Below are 20,874 nucleotides of genomic sequence, written 5' to 3' on the forward strand. Positions count from 1 at the left end.
ATATGCAGCTTGAATTTTGAGCTTTGGGCTGAGTTTTGCCAGGTCCAATTTTGCTTGGGTTGATTCTTGTGCTGAATGTATTTTGTCAAGTTTAATTTTATGTTCGGTTGAAATTTGCTTGAACGGAGTTGGCTTGGATTTGGTTTGACTTGGATTGACTCTTAGGATGCACCCAATGAAATATTAGCAAAAAGATTAAAACCCTAATACAAAACTTACCTCTTGCTCAACGAGGTTGTGAGACGTTTTAGCTGCGGCTTGTAATCTCTTCAGCTCTTGTTCTTGTTCTCTAATTTTTTTTAACAGCTCTTCCTCTCTTCGCTTTGATTCTTCCTCGAGCCTTTTCTTTTGAATGTCTTCTTTCTCTTTGCGCCTCTTTATTTCAAGCTCTATTTCAGCTTGCTTACGTCTACTTTCTTGCTGCTTTTGTATCTCTTCTTGCTGCTTTCGTATTTCTTCTTGTTGCTTTAGAATTTTAGCTTCCTTCTCTTTTAATAAAAGCATCTGCTCCTCGCGTTTAATCAATGCAGATCTCTCAATTTCGTCTTGTAGTCTCCTTGCTTCTATTTGTTGTCTTCGAATTTCTTTATCTCTTTCTAACTGTTTTATTCTGGCGATTTCCATTTGTCTTTGTCTAATATTCGCATAATCACTGTCTTGTTTTTCAGGAGATTCAAACTGAGCCCGTAATTTGTCTATATTCGAAAGAGGTCTCCGTCCAATATCTACTGTGTCAACATGACTCTCCGTTGGGGCGCTTCTTCGACTCACAGACCCCGATTTTTCTGTCTCAATGTAGGGGCTCGGTGTGATCTCATTGCTAAATTTTGAGTATTCGTATTCATGGTCAAGTAGACTTTCATGTGAATATGCATTTCTATCAAATAAGTTTTGATTTGCATCAAATAAATCGGGATTGTGAGCTCCCAGCACATTCATGTTAGACGCTTCAACTATTTGGGGCTCAGCATTAACATAATACTGACTACGACTTCTCCTTAGTCCACCCTCACTAACATCGTGTTTCCTTTCTAAACTCACACCTCTTGGCTTATAAAAAGAAATTCCACGCTTTGGGGGAGGAATTCGTGGCACCGGATCAAGAGGACGGGACCTGGGCACAACTGGGGGCCGCCGAAAGGAATTACTCTTAGAGTAAAGCGGAGGTCGCGTGGGTGGAACAATGTTTTGATTTCGTCTTTCTTCAAACATCTGTCTGACTCTCCCACCACCAGTAGATCCTACGAAAAAGAAACAGTGACACTTTGTACGACGACAAAAAAATCAGCATTTTCGCAATTACATAAATAAACAATCACACATTGTCTTTTGCGACAACACCTGGACATGACACTAAAACCGATGACAGAATGTTGTTGCGGATAAGTTTCATCTTCGGATATAGCGAACTACTGAAATGCCTATGATATAGACTAATTTTTGCGGTCTTCCAAAAGAAAACAAGCACGCTTTGTGGCGTCATTAATGACTGAAATGTACTTGAATCTACGAATCTTCTACTTTCACTTATTTATGGAACGAGTTTCCAGAATCAGTGTTTGTCTGAATATGCTATAAATTCTGAAATCAATCGCAGACCAAGGAACTTTTTTCGAGAGATGTGAGGGGTCAATGACAAAACAATTCAATGACAATGACAATGACAAGTTCCTCATGGGATACGGTTGACCAGGCATTTATCCAATTGGAGGACTAACACATAAAAACTGCAAAATGTATAGTTTTTGGAAAAAAGTGGGGAACCCTTACAGAAGAGCTTCAATCTTTATATAATCCGCAAATATTTCATATTAACCAGCTCGTATACTAAAAACGGGATGCCCTTGACAAATTCAGGCTCAGACCCCTCTACAAAAAAAATCCAATCATGAATCCAAATAAGCTAATTGTCTTATGTTCACACCCAAATCCGAAAACAGGGAAATGTCTCTTCGTATTGCTCTGCAACACCGTCGTTTTAGATTCTTTCGATGTGATTTTTTTTTCTCCTGTCATGTTTGTTTTTTCTCCTTTTTTTATGTGTTAGTCCACGTACTATACGTATAAATATTCAGGGGCCACGCATCCATATGTATAGTATTGATCGAAAATACGCTATAATAATAGTATTTGCCTTTTTATCAATATTTTTAAGCAACCTCAAGCGGAGATAAGTGAAGATGAAGAAATAAATCAGAAACAGAAAATCTGGGCTTTCGGAATCTGAATTTCAGTTTTATTATAGAAACAGACGTCAATGTATTTTGGATATCATTTGTTTTGGAAAGAAATAGAAATGCTTCTTTTCTGAAAATGAGAACCTCCTGTACTGTATTTTTCAAAGTACGCTACATTAAATGTCAAAAATGAGTTTGAATTTAGTTTCGAAAATCCTATTTTCAACATGCCTTTTTAATATCCCATCATGGACGTCTGCTTGAAGCAAAAATATTGGAGTAATATATACAAATATAGGGGGAGAGGAATACATGGCTTTTTCAAAATTCAGGAGAACATATATGTTGTATTTTCAATTTTTACAGTGAAAATACCAAAAGGGTGTTTTTATCGAAAACACCTAAAAAAGGTATTTTCTAAATAGGCTAGGCTACCAACTGTCATACCTCACGGCTGGTATAAAACCAGCCAACTGACGATAAGATCACCTTACATGAAATTTTATTAATTTGAGATCTCCTGGAAAAAAAATCTGACATATTTTAGTTCAATTTTGGCTATTTGCACCAGTACCAGTCTCGTTATAATGGTGTGTCTGCTTCTGAAACCTTTGTCCAACTAGCGTTGCTATGCCAAAACTGTGCATTATTTAAAACCTGCAATACCTGCATTGTCTTTCGTGAATTTTTTCAGAATTCAGGAGAAAAATTATGTTGTATTTTTAATTTTTACTGTGAAAATACCAAAAAAGGGTGCTTTTAATGAAAACATATAAAAAAAAATGTATTTTCTAAATACCAACCGTCATACCTCACGGCTGGTATAAAACCAGCCAACTGACGATAAAATCACCTTACATGAAATTTTATTAGTTTTAGATGTCCTGAAAAAAAAAAATCCGATATATTTTAGTTCAATTTTGGCTATTCTGCACCAGTACCAGCCTCGTTATAATGGTGTGTCTGCTTCTGAAACCATTGTCCAACAAACGTTGCTATGCCAAAACTGTGCATTATTTAAAACCTGCAATGCCTGCATTGTCTTTCGTAGCTTATTGTCTACCTGCACAAATTTATAAGAACTGTAAATATTATTTTTTTTTTACTTCCATATGTACATTTCTCTTCTTTTTTTTTTTTCGCCTCCTAGCTAAGACCGCATTCACAACTATAGGCTCATAGAGTGAACGCATTAAAAGGGAGGGATTATAAATCTTTACTATACGATCTTGAGCTTAAGAAAAGTGCATTTTTGGGTGTAAAATGGGGAAATGTATGCACTTGTAGACGTTCTAAATTATTTTCCATATGGAGGGGGGCCTGGACCCTTTGACCAGCCTTACAGTAAATACCTCTTCTTAATCCTATCCACAGGTAGGTATACTACAATCGGTCCTTCTTTTTTTTGTATTTGTTCAAAAATAATTTTGACTTTCTCGTTTCAAGGGGGAAGTGATACGAAACCCCCAACCCATATCTACTTCATTGGCTACTAACTTTTGACTCCCTTGTGCAACTCTCTTGTGGTACCTAGTATGAGACGGGAGCCCCACCAGAAACTTAAAAATAGAATAGGTTTAGTCTATCTACTCCCCAACCTCCCTTTCTAGAGTCATTTACCAAAGCTGTTAAATATCTTGGAAATCCAAATACTTGGCATTAAAAGTATAATTGTTGGACCATCAGACTCTCTCAAGAAAATAATGAACTAAAATCAGAGTAGAAAGTGTGAGCTCATATAATAGATATTTCTCACCTTGTGAGGAAGTTGTTGAAGAAGATGAAGAAAGACTCATGCTTCCATGACTATTGCCTGAGTAGTTTCTAGCAGCTCGAAGCGCTCTTTCTTGCTGATCTTCCAACATTGCTATCAGCTTGTTCTCCTTTTCCTCTTGTTGGCGCTGGCGAAATTCCGCCTGTGAAATTTTTTTATTAATTTTAAATCTACTGAGAAAATTGTTTGATAAGGTAGTGAAAACAAATTTAGATTACCATTTTCAAATTATCCGTCATGTCTTGCTCGATGGTAAACTGTCTTTTTTTTTCTTTTATAAAGCCTTACAACAGTTTTGAAACAGTCATACTAACATGACCTATTTGCTTTGCACACAGATTTTACTGGTTTAATGCTATCCCACAACAGATCCTCAGAACGCAACATCCACACAGATCAACCCCTATGTTTAGCACATCCCATTTAAGCAAACGTTATATAGCTCAGCACCAATAAAGTTCAATCACAACTTTCTTTCGTTTCCTTTTTTATACAGAAAGAAGCTTTTGATGTCAAATATCAGTTAATTGAGATAAGTTCTAAAATAATTGACGTTGTTTTATTTCAATGTAGATCACTGTAAAAAGTATATTACACAAAAATGTTGAGTCCTCTTCTCAACATACTTCGCTCCTCCCCTCAAAACTTACGGATTTTAAAAGAAATTACATAAAAAAAAACTATTTTTTTAACTGCAAGTAAGGAGCGACATTAAAACTTAAAACGAACAGAAATTACTCCGTATATGATATGGGTTGTTCCCTCCGCAATCCCTCGCTCTTTACGCTAAAGCTTGTAATTGTTTTAAAAAGCAGAATTGTGGCAAAGAGTCAAACTTTAGCGTAAAGAGCGAGGTATTGCGGAGGGGACAACCCATTTCATATACGGAGTAATTTCTGTTCGTTTTAAGTTTTAATGTCGCTCCTTACTTTCAGTTAAAAAAAATAGTTTTTTTTATGTAATTTCTGAACGTTTTAAAATTAATGCATGTTTGATTTTGGCTCTCCACACATAAATTATTAAAAGGAAATTTGCATATTAATTCCTTTTTTGGCTAAATGGCTTTCTTTTAGTTTTGATCAGACGATTTTGAGAAATAAGGGATGGGGAAGTAGGCCTAGTTGCCATGCAATTTTTCGGTTACATAAAAAGGCAACTATAAATTTTAATTTTTAACGAATTTTTTCTAGTAAAAAATATACGTAACTTAAGAATTAACTTACGTAACAAACTTTTATATTCTTTAGTTTTTATTATGTATATGAGGGGGTCTGTACCCTCGTTAGTACCTCGTTCTTTACACTAAATCATAAGTTTTGTCCCAATTCTTTAAGAATGACCCCTGAATCAGAAAAGCCGTAGAATAAATAGTTGAAATCACTAAAAATACTATAGCATTAAGAGCGAGGTATTTATCTCCTCCTAAATACCTCGCTCTTTATGCTAAAGTATTTTTAGAACCCCTCATATGCGTAATAATCTCTGTTCATTTTAAGTTTCAATGCTACTCTTTACTTTCAATTGAAAAAAGTTTTCCATGTTAATTTGTTCATTGTTTTTTTTTTATAGTAGTTTTAGAAAATCCTGCGCCCTTTTCATTGAATTTCTCTTCCCCCATGACATATTTCTCCAAGGAAAGATCCTCCCACATAGTCCTCTCTCCTCATCCCCGCCCTCAAAACCAAAAAAATCCCCCTGAAAACGTCTGTACACTTCCCAATAACCATTATTATATGTCAACACTGGTCAAAGTTTGTAACTTGCAGCCCCTCCCCCAGGGACTGTGGAGAGTAAGTCATTCCCAAAGACACAGTTATCATGGTTTTTGACTATGCGGAACAAAACGGCTATCTCAAAATTTTGATCCGTTGACTTTGGAGAAAAAATGAGCGTGGGAGGGGGCCTAGGTGCCCTCCAATTTTTTTGTCACTTAAAAAGGGCACTAGAACTTTTCATTTACGTTAGAATGAGCCCTCTTGCGACATTCTAGGACCACTTGGTCGATACGATGACCCCTGGGGAAAAGAAAAAAAAAATATATAAAAAAAAATAACACGCACCCGTGATTTGTCTTCTGGCAAAAAATACGAAATTCCAAATTTTTGTAGATAGGAGCTTGAAAATTTCGCTATAGGGTTCTCTGTTACGCCAAATGCGATGGTGTGATTTTCGTTAAGATTCTGTGACTTTTAGGGGTGTTTTCCCTTATTTTCTAAAATAAGGCAAATTTTTTCAGGCTCGTAACTTTTGATAACAAAGACTAAATTTGATGAAACTTATATATTTAAAATAAGCATGAAAATCTGATTCTTTTGATGTATATTTTAGCATCAAAATTCCGTTTTTAGAGTTTCGTTTACTATTGAGCCGGGTCGCTCCTTACTACAGTTCGTTACCACGAACTTTTTGATCCCTAAATTTAAGATAAAAAGTATAGGAAAGATATTTTCCTATACTTTTCAAATAATTCAAATGTTTTTTTTGTGTGTTTTTTTTTCTTGTGGGGTGTTTTTCCTCTTCTAGGTGATTGCGGAATTCATCTCCGCATTTTCTTCATTTTAAGCCTAATTTATTTTTCAAAGCCTTATGATTTACTGAAATGGTACAGGAAGTATTTTCTACATTAGATGCATATTACAAACATTAGAGTACAAACATTAGAAACGATAAACAATAATAAATTTTAATCTATACAAAATAAAAATACTTTAATTGCAAGCAACGGATTGCGAGTTTGTGGCCATACTTCTAAATTTCAAATTTAGAAGCGACCAATCTCTCTTAAGTTCGGTATGCATGTGCATAAGAACCTTTTTGAAAGAAATAGTCAGTACCGTAAATTAGCGTGTGAGCACCTGCCTTCCCCCAAGATTTTTCTGATCCTCCCCTAGATTTTGTAAAATATCCTTTTTTGGTATTATTATATTGAATAATAGTTTTTTTTTGGTATTTTCATTGTAAAAATTGAAAAAAAAATTGCCGTACCCGTAGATTTTGAAAAATCCTTTTTTTCTCTCCATCCCTAATTTCCGTGTACCAGCAAATTAGAAAAAAAGAAAGAAAGAAATAGTGAGCTAGATTTATAGAGTTAGAAACTTCCTGGTTTCAAACAGTTCGTAGTAATCAAACAGTTCGTGGTAACGAACTGTAGTAAGGAGCGACCCGGCTCAATAGTAAACGAAACTCTAAAAATCGGAATTTTGATGCTAAAAGATACATCAAAAGAATAGGATTTTCATGATGATTTTGAATATATAAGTTTCATCAAATTTAATCTTTGTCATCAAAAGTTATGCGCCTGAGAATATTTACCTTATTTTGGAAAATAGGGGGAAACACCCCCTAAAAGTCATAGAATTAACGAAAATCACACCATCGCATTCAGCGTATAAGAGAACTGTATAGCAAAAATTTCAAGCTCCTATCTATAAAAATGTGGAATTTCGTAATTTTTGCCAGAAGACAGGTCACGGGTGCGTGTTCATTTGTTTGTTTGTTTGTTTTTTCAGGGGTCATCGTATCGACCAGGTGGTCATAGGATGTCGCAAGAGGGTTCATTCTAATGTAAATGAAAAATTCTAGTGCCCTTTTTAAGTGACCAAAAAAATTGGAGGGCACCTCGTCCCCCTCCCACGCTCATTTTTTCCCAAATCCAACGGATCAAAATTTTGAGATAGCCATTTTGTTTCGCATAGTCGAAAACCATATTAACTATTTCTTTGGGGATGACTTTCTCTCCTACAGTCCCTGGGGGAGGGGCTGCAAGTTACAAACTTTGACCAGTGTTTACATACAGTAATGGTTATTGGGAAGTGTACAGACGTTTTCGGGGGATTCTTATGGTTTGGGGGGTTGTGTTGAGAGGAGGGGGCTATGTGGGAGTATCTTTCCTTGGAGGAATATGTCATGGAGGAAGAAAAACTCAATGAAAAGGGCGCAGGATTTTTTAGCATTGTTATAAAAAAAAAACTCTGAAAAAATAAACATGAAAATGTTTTTTCAATTGAGTAGCATTAAAACTTAAAACGAACAGAGATTATTAAGCATATGAGGGGTTCTAAAAATACTTTAGCATAAAGAGTGAGGTATTTAGGAGGAGATAAATACATCGCTCTTTATGCTAAAGTATTTTTAGTAATTTCAACTACTTATTCTACGGCCTTTCTGATTCAGGGGTCATTCTAAAAGAATTGGGACATAACTTAAGATTTAGTATAAAGAGCGAGGTATTAACGAGGGGACAAACCCCCTCATATACATAATAAAAATATAAGAATATAAAAGTTTGTTACGTAAGTTAATTCTTAAGTTAGGTATTTTTTTACTAATAAAAACGTTCGTTTAAAATTAAAAGTTCTAGTTGCCTTTTTAAGTAACCGAAAAATTGGAGGACAACTACGCCTCCTTCCCCACTCCTTATTTCTCAAAATCGTCTGATCAAAATTAAGAGAAAGCTATTTAACCAAAAAGAGAATTAGTATGCAAATTTCATTTTAATAATTTATGTGCGGAGAGCCAAAACCAAACATGCATTAATTCAAAAACGTTCAGAAATTAAATAAAAAAAACAGTTTTTTAACTGAAAGTAAGGAGCGACATTAAAACTTAAAACGAACAGAAATTACTCCGTATATGAAATGGATTTTCCCTCCGCAATCCCTCGCTCTTTACGCTAAAATTTGACTCTTTGCCACAATTCTAATTTTCAAAACAATTAAAAACTTTAGCGTAAAGAGCGAGGGATTGCGGAGGGGAAAACCCATTTCATATACGGAGTAATTTCTGTTCGTTTTAAGTTTTATTGTCGTTCCTTACTTTCATTTAAAAAAAAAATATTTTTTTATTTAATAGCAATAAGAGAAGCTCGCATAAGCTTCAAAAGGGTTTAATCGGTAATCAGTATTTACAATAGAAGATAAAAGCCGATGAAGCTAGGTCAAAACTCTTTGATCTGTTTAAAACTTGGACCTAAAAATGAAAATTATTTTAGTACCCAAATTTAAAATAAACCTTTCAAAATTCTTTTTGCACCAAATCAGTTGCATAATTCAAAAGGTGTATATGAAAAAAAAAATAATGAAAAACTAATACTTATCCCTCTAACCACTCAGACAAAGTTTGTTGATAATTTTTTTTTTTTTTACTGAATATTTGGCTCTTAAAAAAATTTAGTTATTTCTGTTTTTATTAACATGCGGCTTATTTTTCTTTTCTTACTCACAAGCGTTGCTGGAATCAAAGAAAATGTTCATTATGTTTAGTAACAATTTTTCCAGTTGTTCGTCATTTTACGTATTTTCTGCTCGCTGTTAAAGTTTCTCCTTCTTAGCCTCTCCCTTTTTGAATCTTCGTAGCCGAAATATCAACATGTTTAAAGCCAAAGGATGCACCTTATATTCTCTTATTTTTACAGGAGAATGAAAAAATTACTCACATCCTTAATTTTTCTCTCTCTCTCTCTCTCTTCCTGTCTTTTTTCTTTGGTTTTCTTGGACTTCCGTAAATTAGAATCTTAGTATTACTCCCAAGGAGAAAGGTGAAAGTGAAAAGGTATTAGGGCTTTTCTCCCTGGAAAACTTCTTTTCTTTAAAGTATCTATACGTCAATTAGATTTTAATTTATCTAAAGGCAATGGGAATTGTTGGCCTGAGCTTCGACAAGTAATGCCAATCATCTCATTGCTATTATTAAATAAAAAAAAAACTATTTTTTTTAGCTGAAAGTAAGGAGCGACATTAAAAATTAAAACGAACAGAAATTACTCCGTATATGAAATGGGTTGTCCTCTCCGCAATCCCTCGCTCTTTACGCTAAAGCTTTTAATTGTTTTAAAAAGTAGAATTGTGGCAAAGAGTCAAACTTCAGCGTAAAGAGCGAGGGATTGCGGAGGGGACAACCCATTTCATATATGGAGTAATTTCTGTTCGTTTTAAGTTTTAATGTCGCTCCTTACTTTCAGCTAAAAAAAATTAGTTTTTTTTTATTTAATTTCTGAACGTTTTTGAATTAATGCATGTTTGGTTTTGGCTAAATGGCTTTCTCTTAGTTTTGATCAGACGATTTTGAGAAATAAGGGGTGGAGAAGGAGGCCTAGTTGCCCTCCAATTTTTCGGTTACTTAAAAAGGCAACTAGAACTTTTAATTTTTAATGAACGTTTTTATTAGTGAAAAAATACACGTAACTTAAGAATTAACTTACGTAACAAACTTTCATAACCTTATATTTTTATTATGTATACGAGGGGGTTTTTACCCTCGTTAATACCTCGCTCTTTACACTAAATCGTAAGTTTTGTCCCAATTCTTTAAGAATGACCCCTGAATCAGAAAGGCCGTAGAATAAATAGTTGAAATTACTAAAAATAGCATAAAGAGCAAGGTATTTATCTCCTCCTAAATACCTCGCTCTTTATGCTATAGTATTTTTAGAACCCCTCATATGCGTAATTATCTCTGTTCACTTTAAGTTTCAATGCTACTTCTTCCTTTCATTTGAAAAAAAATTTTTCATGTTTATTTTTCATTGTTTTCTTATAGTAATGCTAGAGAATTCTGCGCCCTTTTCATTGAATTTTTCTTCCCCCATGACAGATTCCTCCAAGGAAAGATCCTCCAACATAGCCTCCTCTCCTCAGCCCCACCCCCAAACAAAATAAAATCCCCCTGAAAACGTCTGTACACTTCCCAATAACCATTACTATATGTAAACACTGGTCAAAGTTTGTAACTTGCAGCCCCTCCCCCAGGGATTGTGGGGGAGTAAGTCATCCCCAAAGACATAGTTATTATGGTTTTCAACTATGTTGAACAAAATGGCTATCTCAAAATTTTGATCCGTTGACTTTGGGAAAAAATGAGCGTGGGAGGGGGCCTAGATGCCCTCCAATTTTTTTTGTCACTTAAAAAGGGCACTAGAACTTTTCATTTCCGTTAGAATGAGCCCTCTTGCGACATTCTAGGACCAGTTGGTCGTTACGATGACCCCTGGGGAAAAAAAAACAAAAACAAACAAATAAACACGCACCCGTGATTTGTCTTCTGGCAAAAAATACAAAATTCCACATTTTTATAGATAGGAGCTTGAAACTTCTATAGTAGGGTTCTCTGATACGCTGAATCTAACGATGTGATTTTCGTTAAGATTCTACGACTTTTAGGGGGTGTTTCTCCCTATTTTCAAAATAAGGCAAATTTTCTCAGGCTCGTAACTTTTGATGGGTAAGACTAAACTTGATGAAACTTATATATTTAAAATCAGCATTAAAATGCAATTCTTTTGATGTAGCTATTGATATCAAAATTCAATTTTATAGAGTTTTGGTTACTATTGAGCCGGGTCGCTTCTTACTACAGTTCGTTACCACGAACTGTTTGATACTTTACTTTGAAGTCCTTTTAGCTTGAGATTAGATTAGGATTGCTATCGGCATATGTATATAAGATTTTCTTCCTCGTTAAATGAATAAATGGCTCCTGATCCTATATCTTACTATTAATTATCACTTTAAAGAATCTTTTTATCAACATATTAAGGTCCTATCTGTTTCATATTCTTCTGTTAGATACGGTTATTGCATATTTACCTTAAGTCTAATCATGAGTTCCAGCTTTTTTCCAATGATTTCCAGAGTGTAACCATTCATATACTAGAAAGCACTGGAGTTCGTTGACATTTTTAGAAAGAAATATGGTTCCATGAATTAATAATTGATTGCTGTAAATAATGAATGTACAAAAGATGCATTTAGGATTAAAAATGACGTCTTAATCTTAGATTAGATATAAAAAAAAAGTTTTCTCAACTGAAAGTAAGGAGCGACATTAAAACCTAAAAAAAAACAGAAATTATTCCGTATATGAAAGAGGCTGCCCCTCTTTGACATATCATTCTTTACGCTTAAGTTTTTTACTGTTTTAAAAAGTGGAGTTGGGACAAAGAGTCAAACTTCAGCGTAAAGAGCGATGCGTTGAGAAGGGGGCAGCCCCTTTCATATATGGATAATTTCTGTTCATTTTAAGTTTTAATGTCGCGCCTTCTTTCAGTTGAAAAACTTGTTTGTTTTTTTTATTTAATTTCTGAACGTTATTGAATTAATGCATGTTTTGATTTTGGCTCACCACACATGAATAATTAAAACGAAGTTTGCATAAATTTTGGCTAAATAGCTTTCTCATAGTTTTGAACCGGACGATTTTGATAAAAAAGGGAGCGGGGGAGGAGGTCTAGTTGCCCTCCATTTTTGGTTACTTAAAAAGGGAACTAAAACTTGTTATTTTTTACGAACGTTTTTTATTGGTAATAAATATACGCAACTTACGAATTTACTTGCCCAACTAATTTCTACATTTGTATATATTTTTTTACGTGCATGTTGGGGTTCACCCCCTCCTCAATACCTCGCTCATTACACTAGACCTTGAATTTTATCCTAATCTTTTAAGAATGACCCCTGGATCACAAAGGCCGTAGAATAAATAGTTGAAATTACTAAAAATATATTAGCGTAAAGTGCGATGTATTGAGGAGGAGACAAACCCCCTTATATACGTTATAATTTCTGTGTGTTTTAAGTTTTAATGCTGTCCCTTACTTCCAGTTGAAAAAACTTTTTTGTCATTTATTTTCTCATTTTTTTTTTTTTAATAATGCTAGAAAATCCTGCACCCTCTTCATGGAAATTATCTTCCTTCATGATCAATTCCTCCATGAAAAGATCTTCCAACATAACCCCCGACCTCTCACGCAAAGAAAGTCCCCCTGAAACCTTCCTTACACTTCCCAATAACCATTACTATGTGTAAACAATGGTCAAAGTTTGTAATTTACAGCCCGTCCCCCGGGAACTTACGGAGATTACGTCGTCCCCAAAAACATAGTTATTAGGTCTTTCGACTGTGCTGAACAAAATGAATATCTGAAAAATTTGATCCAGTGACTTTGGGGGTTAAGTGAGCGTGGGTGGAAATCCCTCCAATTTTTATTCAATTAAAAAAGTCACTAGAACTTTTAAAGTCACTAAAATGAGCCCTCTCGCAACATTCTGGGAACAAACAAATTAACATCCATCCGTGATCTGTCTTCTGGCAAAAAATACAAAATTCTACCTTCTTGTAGATAGGAGCTTGAAACTTCTACAGGAGGGTTCTCTGATACGCTGAATTTTATGGTATGATTTTTGTTAAGATTCTATGACTTGTAGGGGGTGTTTTCCCCTATTTTCTAAAATAAGGCAATTTTCTGAGGCTCCGAACTTTTGATGGGTAAAACTAAACTTGATGAAACTTATATATTTAAAACCAGCATAAAAATACGATTCTTTTGATGTAACTATTGGTATCAAAATTCTGTTTTTAAGGGTTTCGGTTAGCCTACTATTGAGCCGGGTCGCTCCGTACTACAGTCCGTTACCACGAACTGTTTAATTTAGGGTTAAGGGGAAAATATATAGAATAAATTATTTTTAGACAAAGAATTTATTTAATAGCAGGCTGATCTAAAGCCAGCTTTTGTAGTATTTTGGATATGACAAAACTTTCACGATTCGTTGCCCGTGACAGGTTTTCTATGGATCATCAAACCCTCACAATTAGTCTAGTAAAAAAGGGAAAAAATCGAACGTTCGTGTAGATGTAATTGTGTTTTTTTCCTTGTCGCCACTTTTTAAGTGAAAATTTGTCCACATTTCCTGATAAACTCACGTTTTATAAAGTCAAATTAGTAAAACAAGCAAAATGATTCGCTATGTTCTTTGTTAAGATCTTTTGACATTATTTTTTTTCGAGCACCGGTAAAAGTTTAAAATGGAGAACAAAAATGGACATAAAATTTGCCATATAACGTGCATGTTCCATTAAAGAAAGAAAATTTAGCAACAAATGTCGTGCATAATTGCCTTGATAGTTTTTTTTTGCTTTTTATATTTCCTGTTGAATTTCGAAAAAAAGATCAAATAAACTCTTCATAATTCAAATCTACATGTTTAGTTTATCATTGACCAGATACTAGTCAGGTTCCGCTCACACGTGTGCTTAGCCGTACACCACTTTTAGCAATTTCATTTTCGACTAATATGTTAGAATGTAGGCTATGTAAATTGGATTTAAAGGAAACAATCTCAACCATAATCACTAAAGTTGTTTTTTTTTTTTTTCTCGAGCTTCCTGGGAACTCATGTCACGAGGAATCAAGTATCGGACTGTAGTTGTTTCACCAGTCTTAGTTTATTTTCTATCGCAAGATATTCACAGTCCTTTTTACGATTAAATAAAAAAAATAAGTTTTTTAACTGAAAGTAAAGAGCAATATTAAAACTCAAAACCAGCTTAAATGATTCTGTATTTGAAGGGGTTGTCCCCCTTAATACCTTGCTCTTTACGCTAAAGGTATTAGCATTTTTAAAAGAACTTCGTATTCTAGGTAAACTACAACTACTACTAACTACTCACCACAGCACCAAGCCACCTGAGGACAACACATCTAATCACGCTCCTCCTCCATCGCAATCTATTCAAAGCCTCCCTCCTTAAGCCCTCCCAGGAAGTTACCATTTCATTTGAATCTTTCTTTGTGGCATCCTCCCACCCCAACCGCGGACGACCTACTTTCTGTTTAGCCCTAGACATTTGGCCAGAAAGGACAATCTGTTGCAATTTGCCATTCTTCATCCACAGAGTATGTCATAGCCACCCAACCTTTCTTTCATCATAGCCCTAGAAAGCGGGATTGAATCACACTTTTTGTACAGCCTACAGTTATAACTAAATTGTTATGCCTACAAAAGTTCAATAGTCTGTAGCCATTACTGTTTTCTTTTCCTACGCTAAATTTGCCTAGGCTAGGATACCATCTATCCCTATTTCTACCGACCTGGGCGTTAAAATCTCCTAATAAAAAAAAAACATATTTCTACCTGGGACCCTGTCTATTTGCTCCTGTAACTGTAAGTGAAATTTATCAGTCATTAACTTCTCTGTCAGTCGGTTCTACAGGGGCTTATGCTATTATAACTGATACCCTAAACCTTTTAGTTATAAAATGAGCGATTAAGTATTCGATTATTAACACCTTCCCAGCCTAAACAAGATTTAGCAGCTTCCTTTTTCATCACGAGCCTTACTCCCTGTCTATGTACCCCATCCTTCCTGCCTGAGTAAACAAATTCTGTATCACCTAATTTCATGCTTCTTACCCCTGGGGTATGACTTTCTGATACTCCTAATAAGTCCTAGATAACTTCGAAGACCACACTGCCTTTCCATGACGAAAGTAAAACAGTTCAAAATAGGGAAGAAAACTTTTAATTGACAGTGGATATATATATAAAAATTATTTAACTGGATATTTCGAACACATATACAGTGTTCGAAATATCCAGTTAATAATTTTTATATATATTCACTGTCAATTAAAAGTTTTCATCCCTATTTTGAATTGTTTTACTTTCCTAATAAGTCGAGTTCGAATCGTCTGAGCCCTTGTGCTTTAGGAGCCGTCCTTAAAAAATTGGAACAAACGGTCAAACTTTAGCGTAAAGAGCAATGTACTGAAGAGGGAGGCGGCCCATTTTTATACAGAACAATTTCTATTCGTTTTTAGTTTTAACTTTGCTCATTACTTTCAGTTAAAAAAAAACTTTTATTTCATTTCTGATTGTTTTTCAAATAATGCCGGTTAATCAGCCTCACACTCCGTGATAAATCGCCCTCCCTTATGAGAAACTCCTCGTTGGAAATTTCCTTCCACGTAGGATATCCTCCCTCCTGTAAAATTGCCTCCGGAGAGTTCCATCTCCACTGAAAATTTCCCCTGAAATTTCTTGCGGACAATTCAGCCTTAAAAATTCTCCTTAGCGTACTTTCATTTGAAAACGACTTTAATTTCTAATCATTTTCTTTATCACCCCGGAAATCCCCCTTCCGTGGAAATTTTTTGCGGAAATCCAAACACGCTAAACATAGCCCCCAGGTAATACCCCCGGAACATTTCCACATGTAAAATTGAGTTGGCAACGAGAAAGTAAGACAAATAAAAAGAATTTTGTATAGGAAATATGTCAAATCCCCCCACTGTAAAAATTCCTTTGGAAAGTTCACCCCTGGAAATTTCCCTCCCCACAGAAAATTCTCCCTCTGGAAACCCATCCCAAGCACAATGTGCTTCCCTATCCAAAAAATGTCTGTATACTTCCCAATAACAGCAATGGGTAAATTTCATAAACTTATAAGCCTCTCCCCATGGCCTATGGGGTGGGGGGAATGTTACCCCCAATACATAGTTATAGGATCTTTCAACTATGCTTAACAAAATGACTATCTCCAAATTTTGATCGGATAGCTTTGGGGGGAGAGGGGCATTGGAGGGGGTTAGTTGCCTCCATTCTTTTTGGTCATTTAAAAGTAGCACTAAAACTTTTAATTTCCGTTTGTAGGCACCCTCTCCTTAACTTCAAGGGCTATTATTTCGATATGGTCACACATGGGAAAAAAACAAATAAACACGCATCCGTGATCTTTCTTCTGGCAAAAAATCAAAAATTTCACATTTTTGTATATTGGGAGCTTGAAACATCTACAATAGGGTTCTTTGATACGCTAAATCTGACGGTGCTGTTTGCATTAAGATTCCTTGACTTTTAGGGGGTGTTTCCCCCTTTTTTCGAAAATGAGGCAAATTTTCTCAGGCTCGTAACTTTTGCTGAGTAAAACTGAACTTGATGGATCTTATATATTCGGAAAGAGCATAATAATTTGATTCTTTTGATGTGTCTATTGATATCAAAAATCTATTTTGTTAGAGTTTCGGTTACTATTGAGCCGGGTCACTCCTTACTTACGGTTCGTTTCCACGAACTGTTTGATTGTTGCCTAGGCTAAAAAAAGTGAGCATATAACCAAAAGAATTTAATTTTTCTTAAAACTTGCACCCTCCTTCTTGTAAAATATGGAGTCAGTCATTTAGCATTTTCCGTTTTTTGTAGTTTTTGTTTCTTTTTTTTAATTTGTATACCCATGGTATTTTCCATTGTCTATTTCACACTACTATTACGATTTTTGGAAGCAGGACGAGAAATCTGAAAAGTGAAAACCCATTAGCACTTGCTTATTCTGGAATACACTCGACCTCTTTGAATTAAGGTGAAACCCATCAAATTTCAAAACTTTCATAATTAGACCATAACTGCTAAACGTTCGAACTCTTGCTTGTTTTCCATTGTCATTTGAAGTACCAAGGATAGTGAAATGAAATAGGATTGCTTCAATTGGTCAAAATCATCAAAATCGATCTGTTCAGTTTTTCAGTTCTGTTTTGTTCAGTTCAGTCCAGTTCAGATCTGTTCAGTTCAGTCGACCTGTTCATTTTTTCAGTTTTTAGTTTTCAGTTTTTTAGTTTTTAAAAAAGCTGTTTTTTAGTTTCAGTTTCAGTTTTTAATGAAAAAGACCTCCAAATTCAATTAGTCAGATTTTCGTATGACGGCCTGAACATTTAAATAAGAGAAACATAATCGAAAAATTAGTAAAAATATATTAAATACATATGGTACCCAACAGCTCAAGAACGAGTAACTTTTCCTTGATAGTGTAGTTGTCTTCGGGATTCAACACAACGTTAATTTTTGAATTTTTATGGATGAAAAGCGCTGTGAAATTGAAATAATTTTGTTCGTCAATTTTCATGGTTCTACGTCACAACACTGATGAAAGGGTTATTCTGTCCTAATAATTTCACAACTTGAAGCAGTCGAAAGAAAAGAAAATTTAGAAAGTCACAAAGGACCTATGATCAGTCCAAGGGATAAAAATATTTTATTTTGCTGTCCTTGGTGCTTAAATTAAACAAAAAAAAACAAGTTTTTTTTAAATGAAAGTAAAGAGCGACACTAAAAATTAAAACGAACAGAAATTACTCCGTATATGAAAGGGGCTTTTCCTCCTCAACGCCCCGCTCTTTAAACGTTTTAAAAAGTAGAGTTAAGAGAAAGAGTCAAACTTTAGCGTAAAGAGCGGGGCGTTGAGTACGGAGTAATTTCTGTTCGTTTTAATTTTTAATGTCGCTTCTTACTTTGATTTTAAAAAACACTTGTTTTTTTTTGTTTAATATAAGCACCAAGGACAGTAAAATAAAAATATTTTCATCCCTTGGACTGATCATAGGTCCTTTGTGACTTTCTAAATTTTCTTTTCTTTCGACTGCTTCAAGTTGTGAAATTATTAATGTCGCTCCTTACTTTCATTTAAAAAAACTGTTTTGATCTTGGCTAAATAATAAAAACAGATAAATAATTAAACAGAATTTGCATATTAATTTTTTTGGCTAAATGACTTTTTCATAGTTTTAATCGGAAGATTTTGAGAAAAAAGGAGCGAGGGAGGAGGCCTAGTTGCCCTCCAATTTTTTGATTACTTAAAAAGGCATCGACTTTAAATTTTTTACGAACGTTTTCATAAGTAAAAAATATACGCAACTTACGAATTAACTTACGTAGCGAACTTCTGTATTCGTATGTTTTTATTGCGTATATGAGGGGACTCGCCCCTCGTCGATGCCTCGCTCTTTGCACTAAAGCTTAAATTTTGCCCCAATTCCTTAAGAATGACCCTTGAATCACAAAGGCCGTAGAATAAGTAGTTGTAATTACTAAAAATACTTTAGCGTAAAGAGCGAGGTATTACGAGGAGGTAAACCCCTCATATGCGTTATAATGTCTGTTCGTCTTCAGTTTTAATGCTGCTCCTTACTTTCAGTAGAAAAAACTTTTCATATTTATTATTTCATTGTTTTTTTAAATAATGCTAGAAAATCCTGCGCCCCCTCCATTGAAAGTATCTTCCCCCATGAGAAGTTCCTCCATGGAAAGATCCTCCCGCGTAACCCCTCCCCTCAACTCTCCCCCCCAACCAAAAAAATATCCCTGAAAACGTCTGTACACTTCCCAGTAACCATTACTATATGTAAACACAGGTCAAAGTTTGTAACTTGCAGCCCCTCTCACGGGGACTGCGGGGGAGTAAGTCGCCCCCAAAGACATAATTACAAGGTTTTTCGACTATGGTGAATAAGATGGCTATCTCAGAATTTTGATCCGGTGACTTTGGGGAAAAATGAGCGTGGGAGGGGGCACTAGAACTTTTAATTTCCGTTAGAATGAGCCTTTTCGCAACATTCTCCGACCACTGAGTCGATACGATCACCCCTGGGAAAAAAAAAATAAAATAAAGACGCATCCGTGATTTGTCTTCTGGCAAAAAATGCGAAATTCCACATTTTTGTAGATAGGGGCTTGAAACTTCTACAAAAGAGTTATCTGATTACGCTGAATCTGACGGTGTGATTTCCGTTAAGATCGTATGACTTTTAGGAGGTGCTTTCCCCTATTTTCTAAAATGAGGCAAATTTTCTCAGGCTCGTAACTTTTGATGGGTAAGACTAATCTTGATGAAACTTATATATTTAAAATCAGCATTAAAATGCAATTCTTTTTATGTAACTATCGGTATCAAAATTTTATTTTTTAGAGTTTCTTTTACTATTGAGCAGGGTCGCTCCTTACTACAGTTCGTTACCACGAACTGTTTGATTATTTTACAGTGTCCTCTAATTGGATAAGGTACTTTTAAAAACGTGGAAGAGAGCTAGTTATATAATTTGATTATTTTAAATTGGACACTTTACTTGCCGTAGACCGTGCTGGCCCAGAAACTCTGATAGTGAACAATGCGTTAGCCTATATACATTTGGACCTGTTGTTCAGTCTATTGAAGCGTCTATGTCTGTTTCCGTGATTAATACTTCCTGTCCAAACCTTATGGGCACTATACTAGTAAATAATTTAATTACGGACGACTGGAAAAACTTATATCGACTAAAGACAAGGCTAATCGATGCACCGGAAATGCAAGACTAAAGAAGGAGCCACCAACCCGTCTAAAGAAAGATGGCGATTCTTCTCAAATTAATCTAACAAAAACCTTGTTTTCCTTACGGATTTAAAGAGTAAAGTTGAAACTTAAAATGAGTGACAAATTGTTACTTAGCCAACTACGCAAGATATCTCTAAAAAACTATATCAAATAAACTGACTCGTGACATTCTCCGACTTTTATGGAATTCTAAAAAAGTAAAATTTTGCTGAAAATTCAAAACCACCCATCTCCCCAAAAAACCTAACATTCTTTTAAGAGCAGAAATATCTATACCTACAAAACCTAGACTAACATAAAAGTCTCTCAATAGTCTTTCAACCATTATGACATCGTTTATAATTCACTAACACACTCAAGCCAGCTTAATTTTCGATAAATACTAGCTTTTGGAATTGTAAAAATATTGAAAAATATCTTAAGTAAGTTTATTTGAGCTACTTATGTAGATACATCTTGTGCAATCGACGAAGCAAGACTTTCTGTTAGTTTTAAGTTTCAATTTCGCTCTTTACTTCCGTAAAAAAAAAAAAACTTGTTTTTTAAATTAATTTTTGCTCTTTTCAAACAGTTCGTGGTAACGAGCTGTAGTAACGAGCGACCCGGCTCAATAGTAAACGAAACTCTAAAAAACGGAATTTTGATACTAAAAGATACATCAAAAGAATTGCATTTTTATGTTGCTTTTAAATAGATAAGTTTCATCAAATTTAGTCTTGGTCATCAAAAGTTATGAGCCTAAGAAAATTTGCCTTATTTTGGAAAATAGGGGGAAACACCCCCTAAAAGTCATAGAATCTTAACGAAAATCACACCATCGCATTCAGTACATCAGAGAACCCTATTTTAAAAGTTTGAAGCTCCTATGTACAAAAATGTGGAACTTCGTATTTTTTGCCAGAAGACCGATCACGAATGTGTTTTTTTTCTTTCAGGGGTCATCGTATCGACCGAGTGGTCCTAGAAAGTCGCAAGAGGGCTCATTCTAACGGAAATGAAAAGTTA

The 20,874-nt window shown here is 34.9% G+C and overlaps 1 protein-coding gene across 1 annotated transcript in view; it reads right to left on the reverse strand.

The window, feature by feature from the left end:
* LOC136029329 (DNA ligase 1-like) overlaps positions 1-20,874 on the reverse strand; it is an 82,122-nt gene that overhangs the window by 56,918 nt on the left and 4,330 nt on the right. The window contains exons 3-4 of the mRNA XM_065707610.1: positions 3,934-4,093; positions 220-1,241 (exon numbers count right to left, since the gene is read on the reverse strand). Of these exons, the coding sequence (XP_065563682.1) occupies positions 220-1,241; positions 3,934-4,093 (1,182 nt within the window). The remainder of the gene's footprint in view (positions 1-219; positions 1,242-3,933; positions 4,094-20,874) is intronic.

Source organism: Artemia franciscana, chromosome 7 (assembly GCF_032884065.1).
Source record: "Artemia franciscana chromosome 7, ASM3288406v1, whole genome shotgun sequence".
Lineage (NCBI taxonomy): Eukaryota > Metazoa > Arthropoda > Branchiopoda > Anostraca > Artemiidae > Artemia > Artemia franciscana.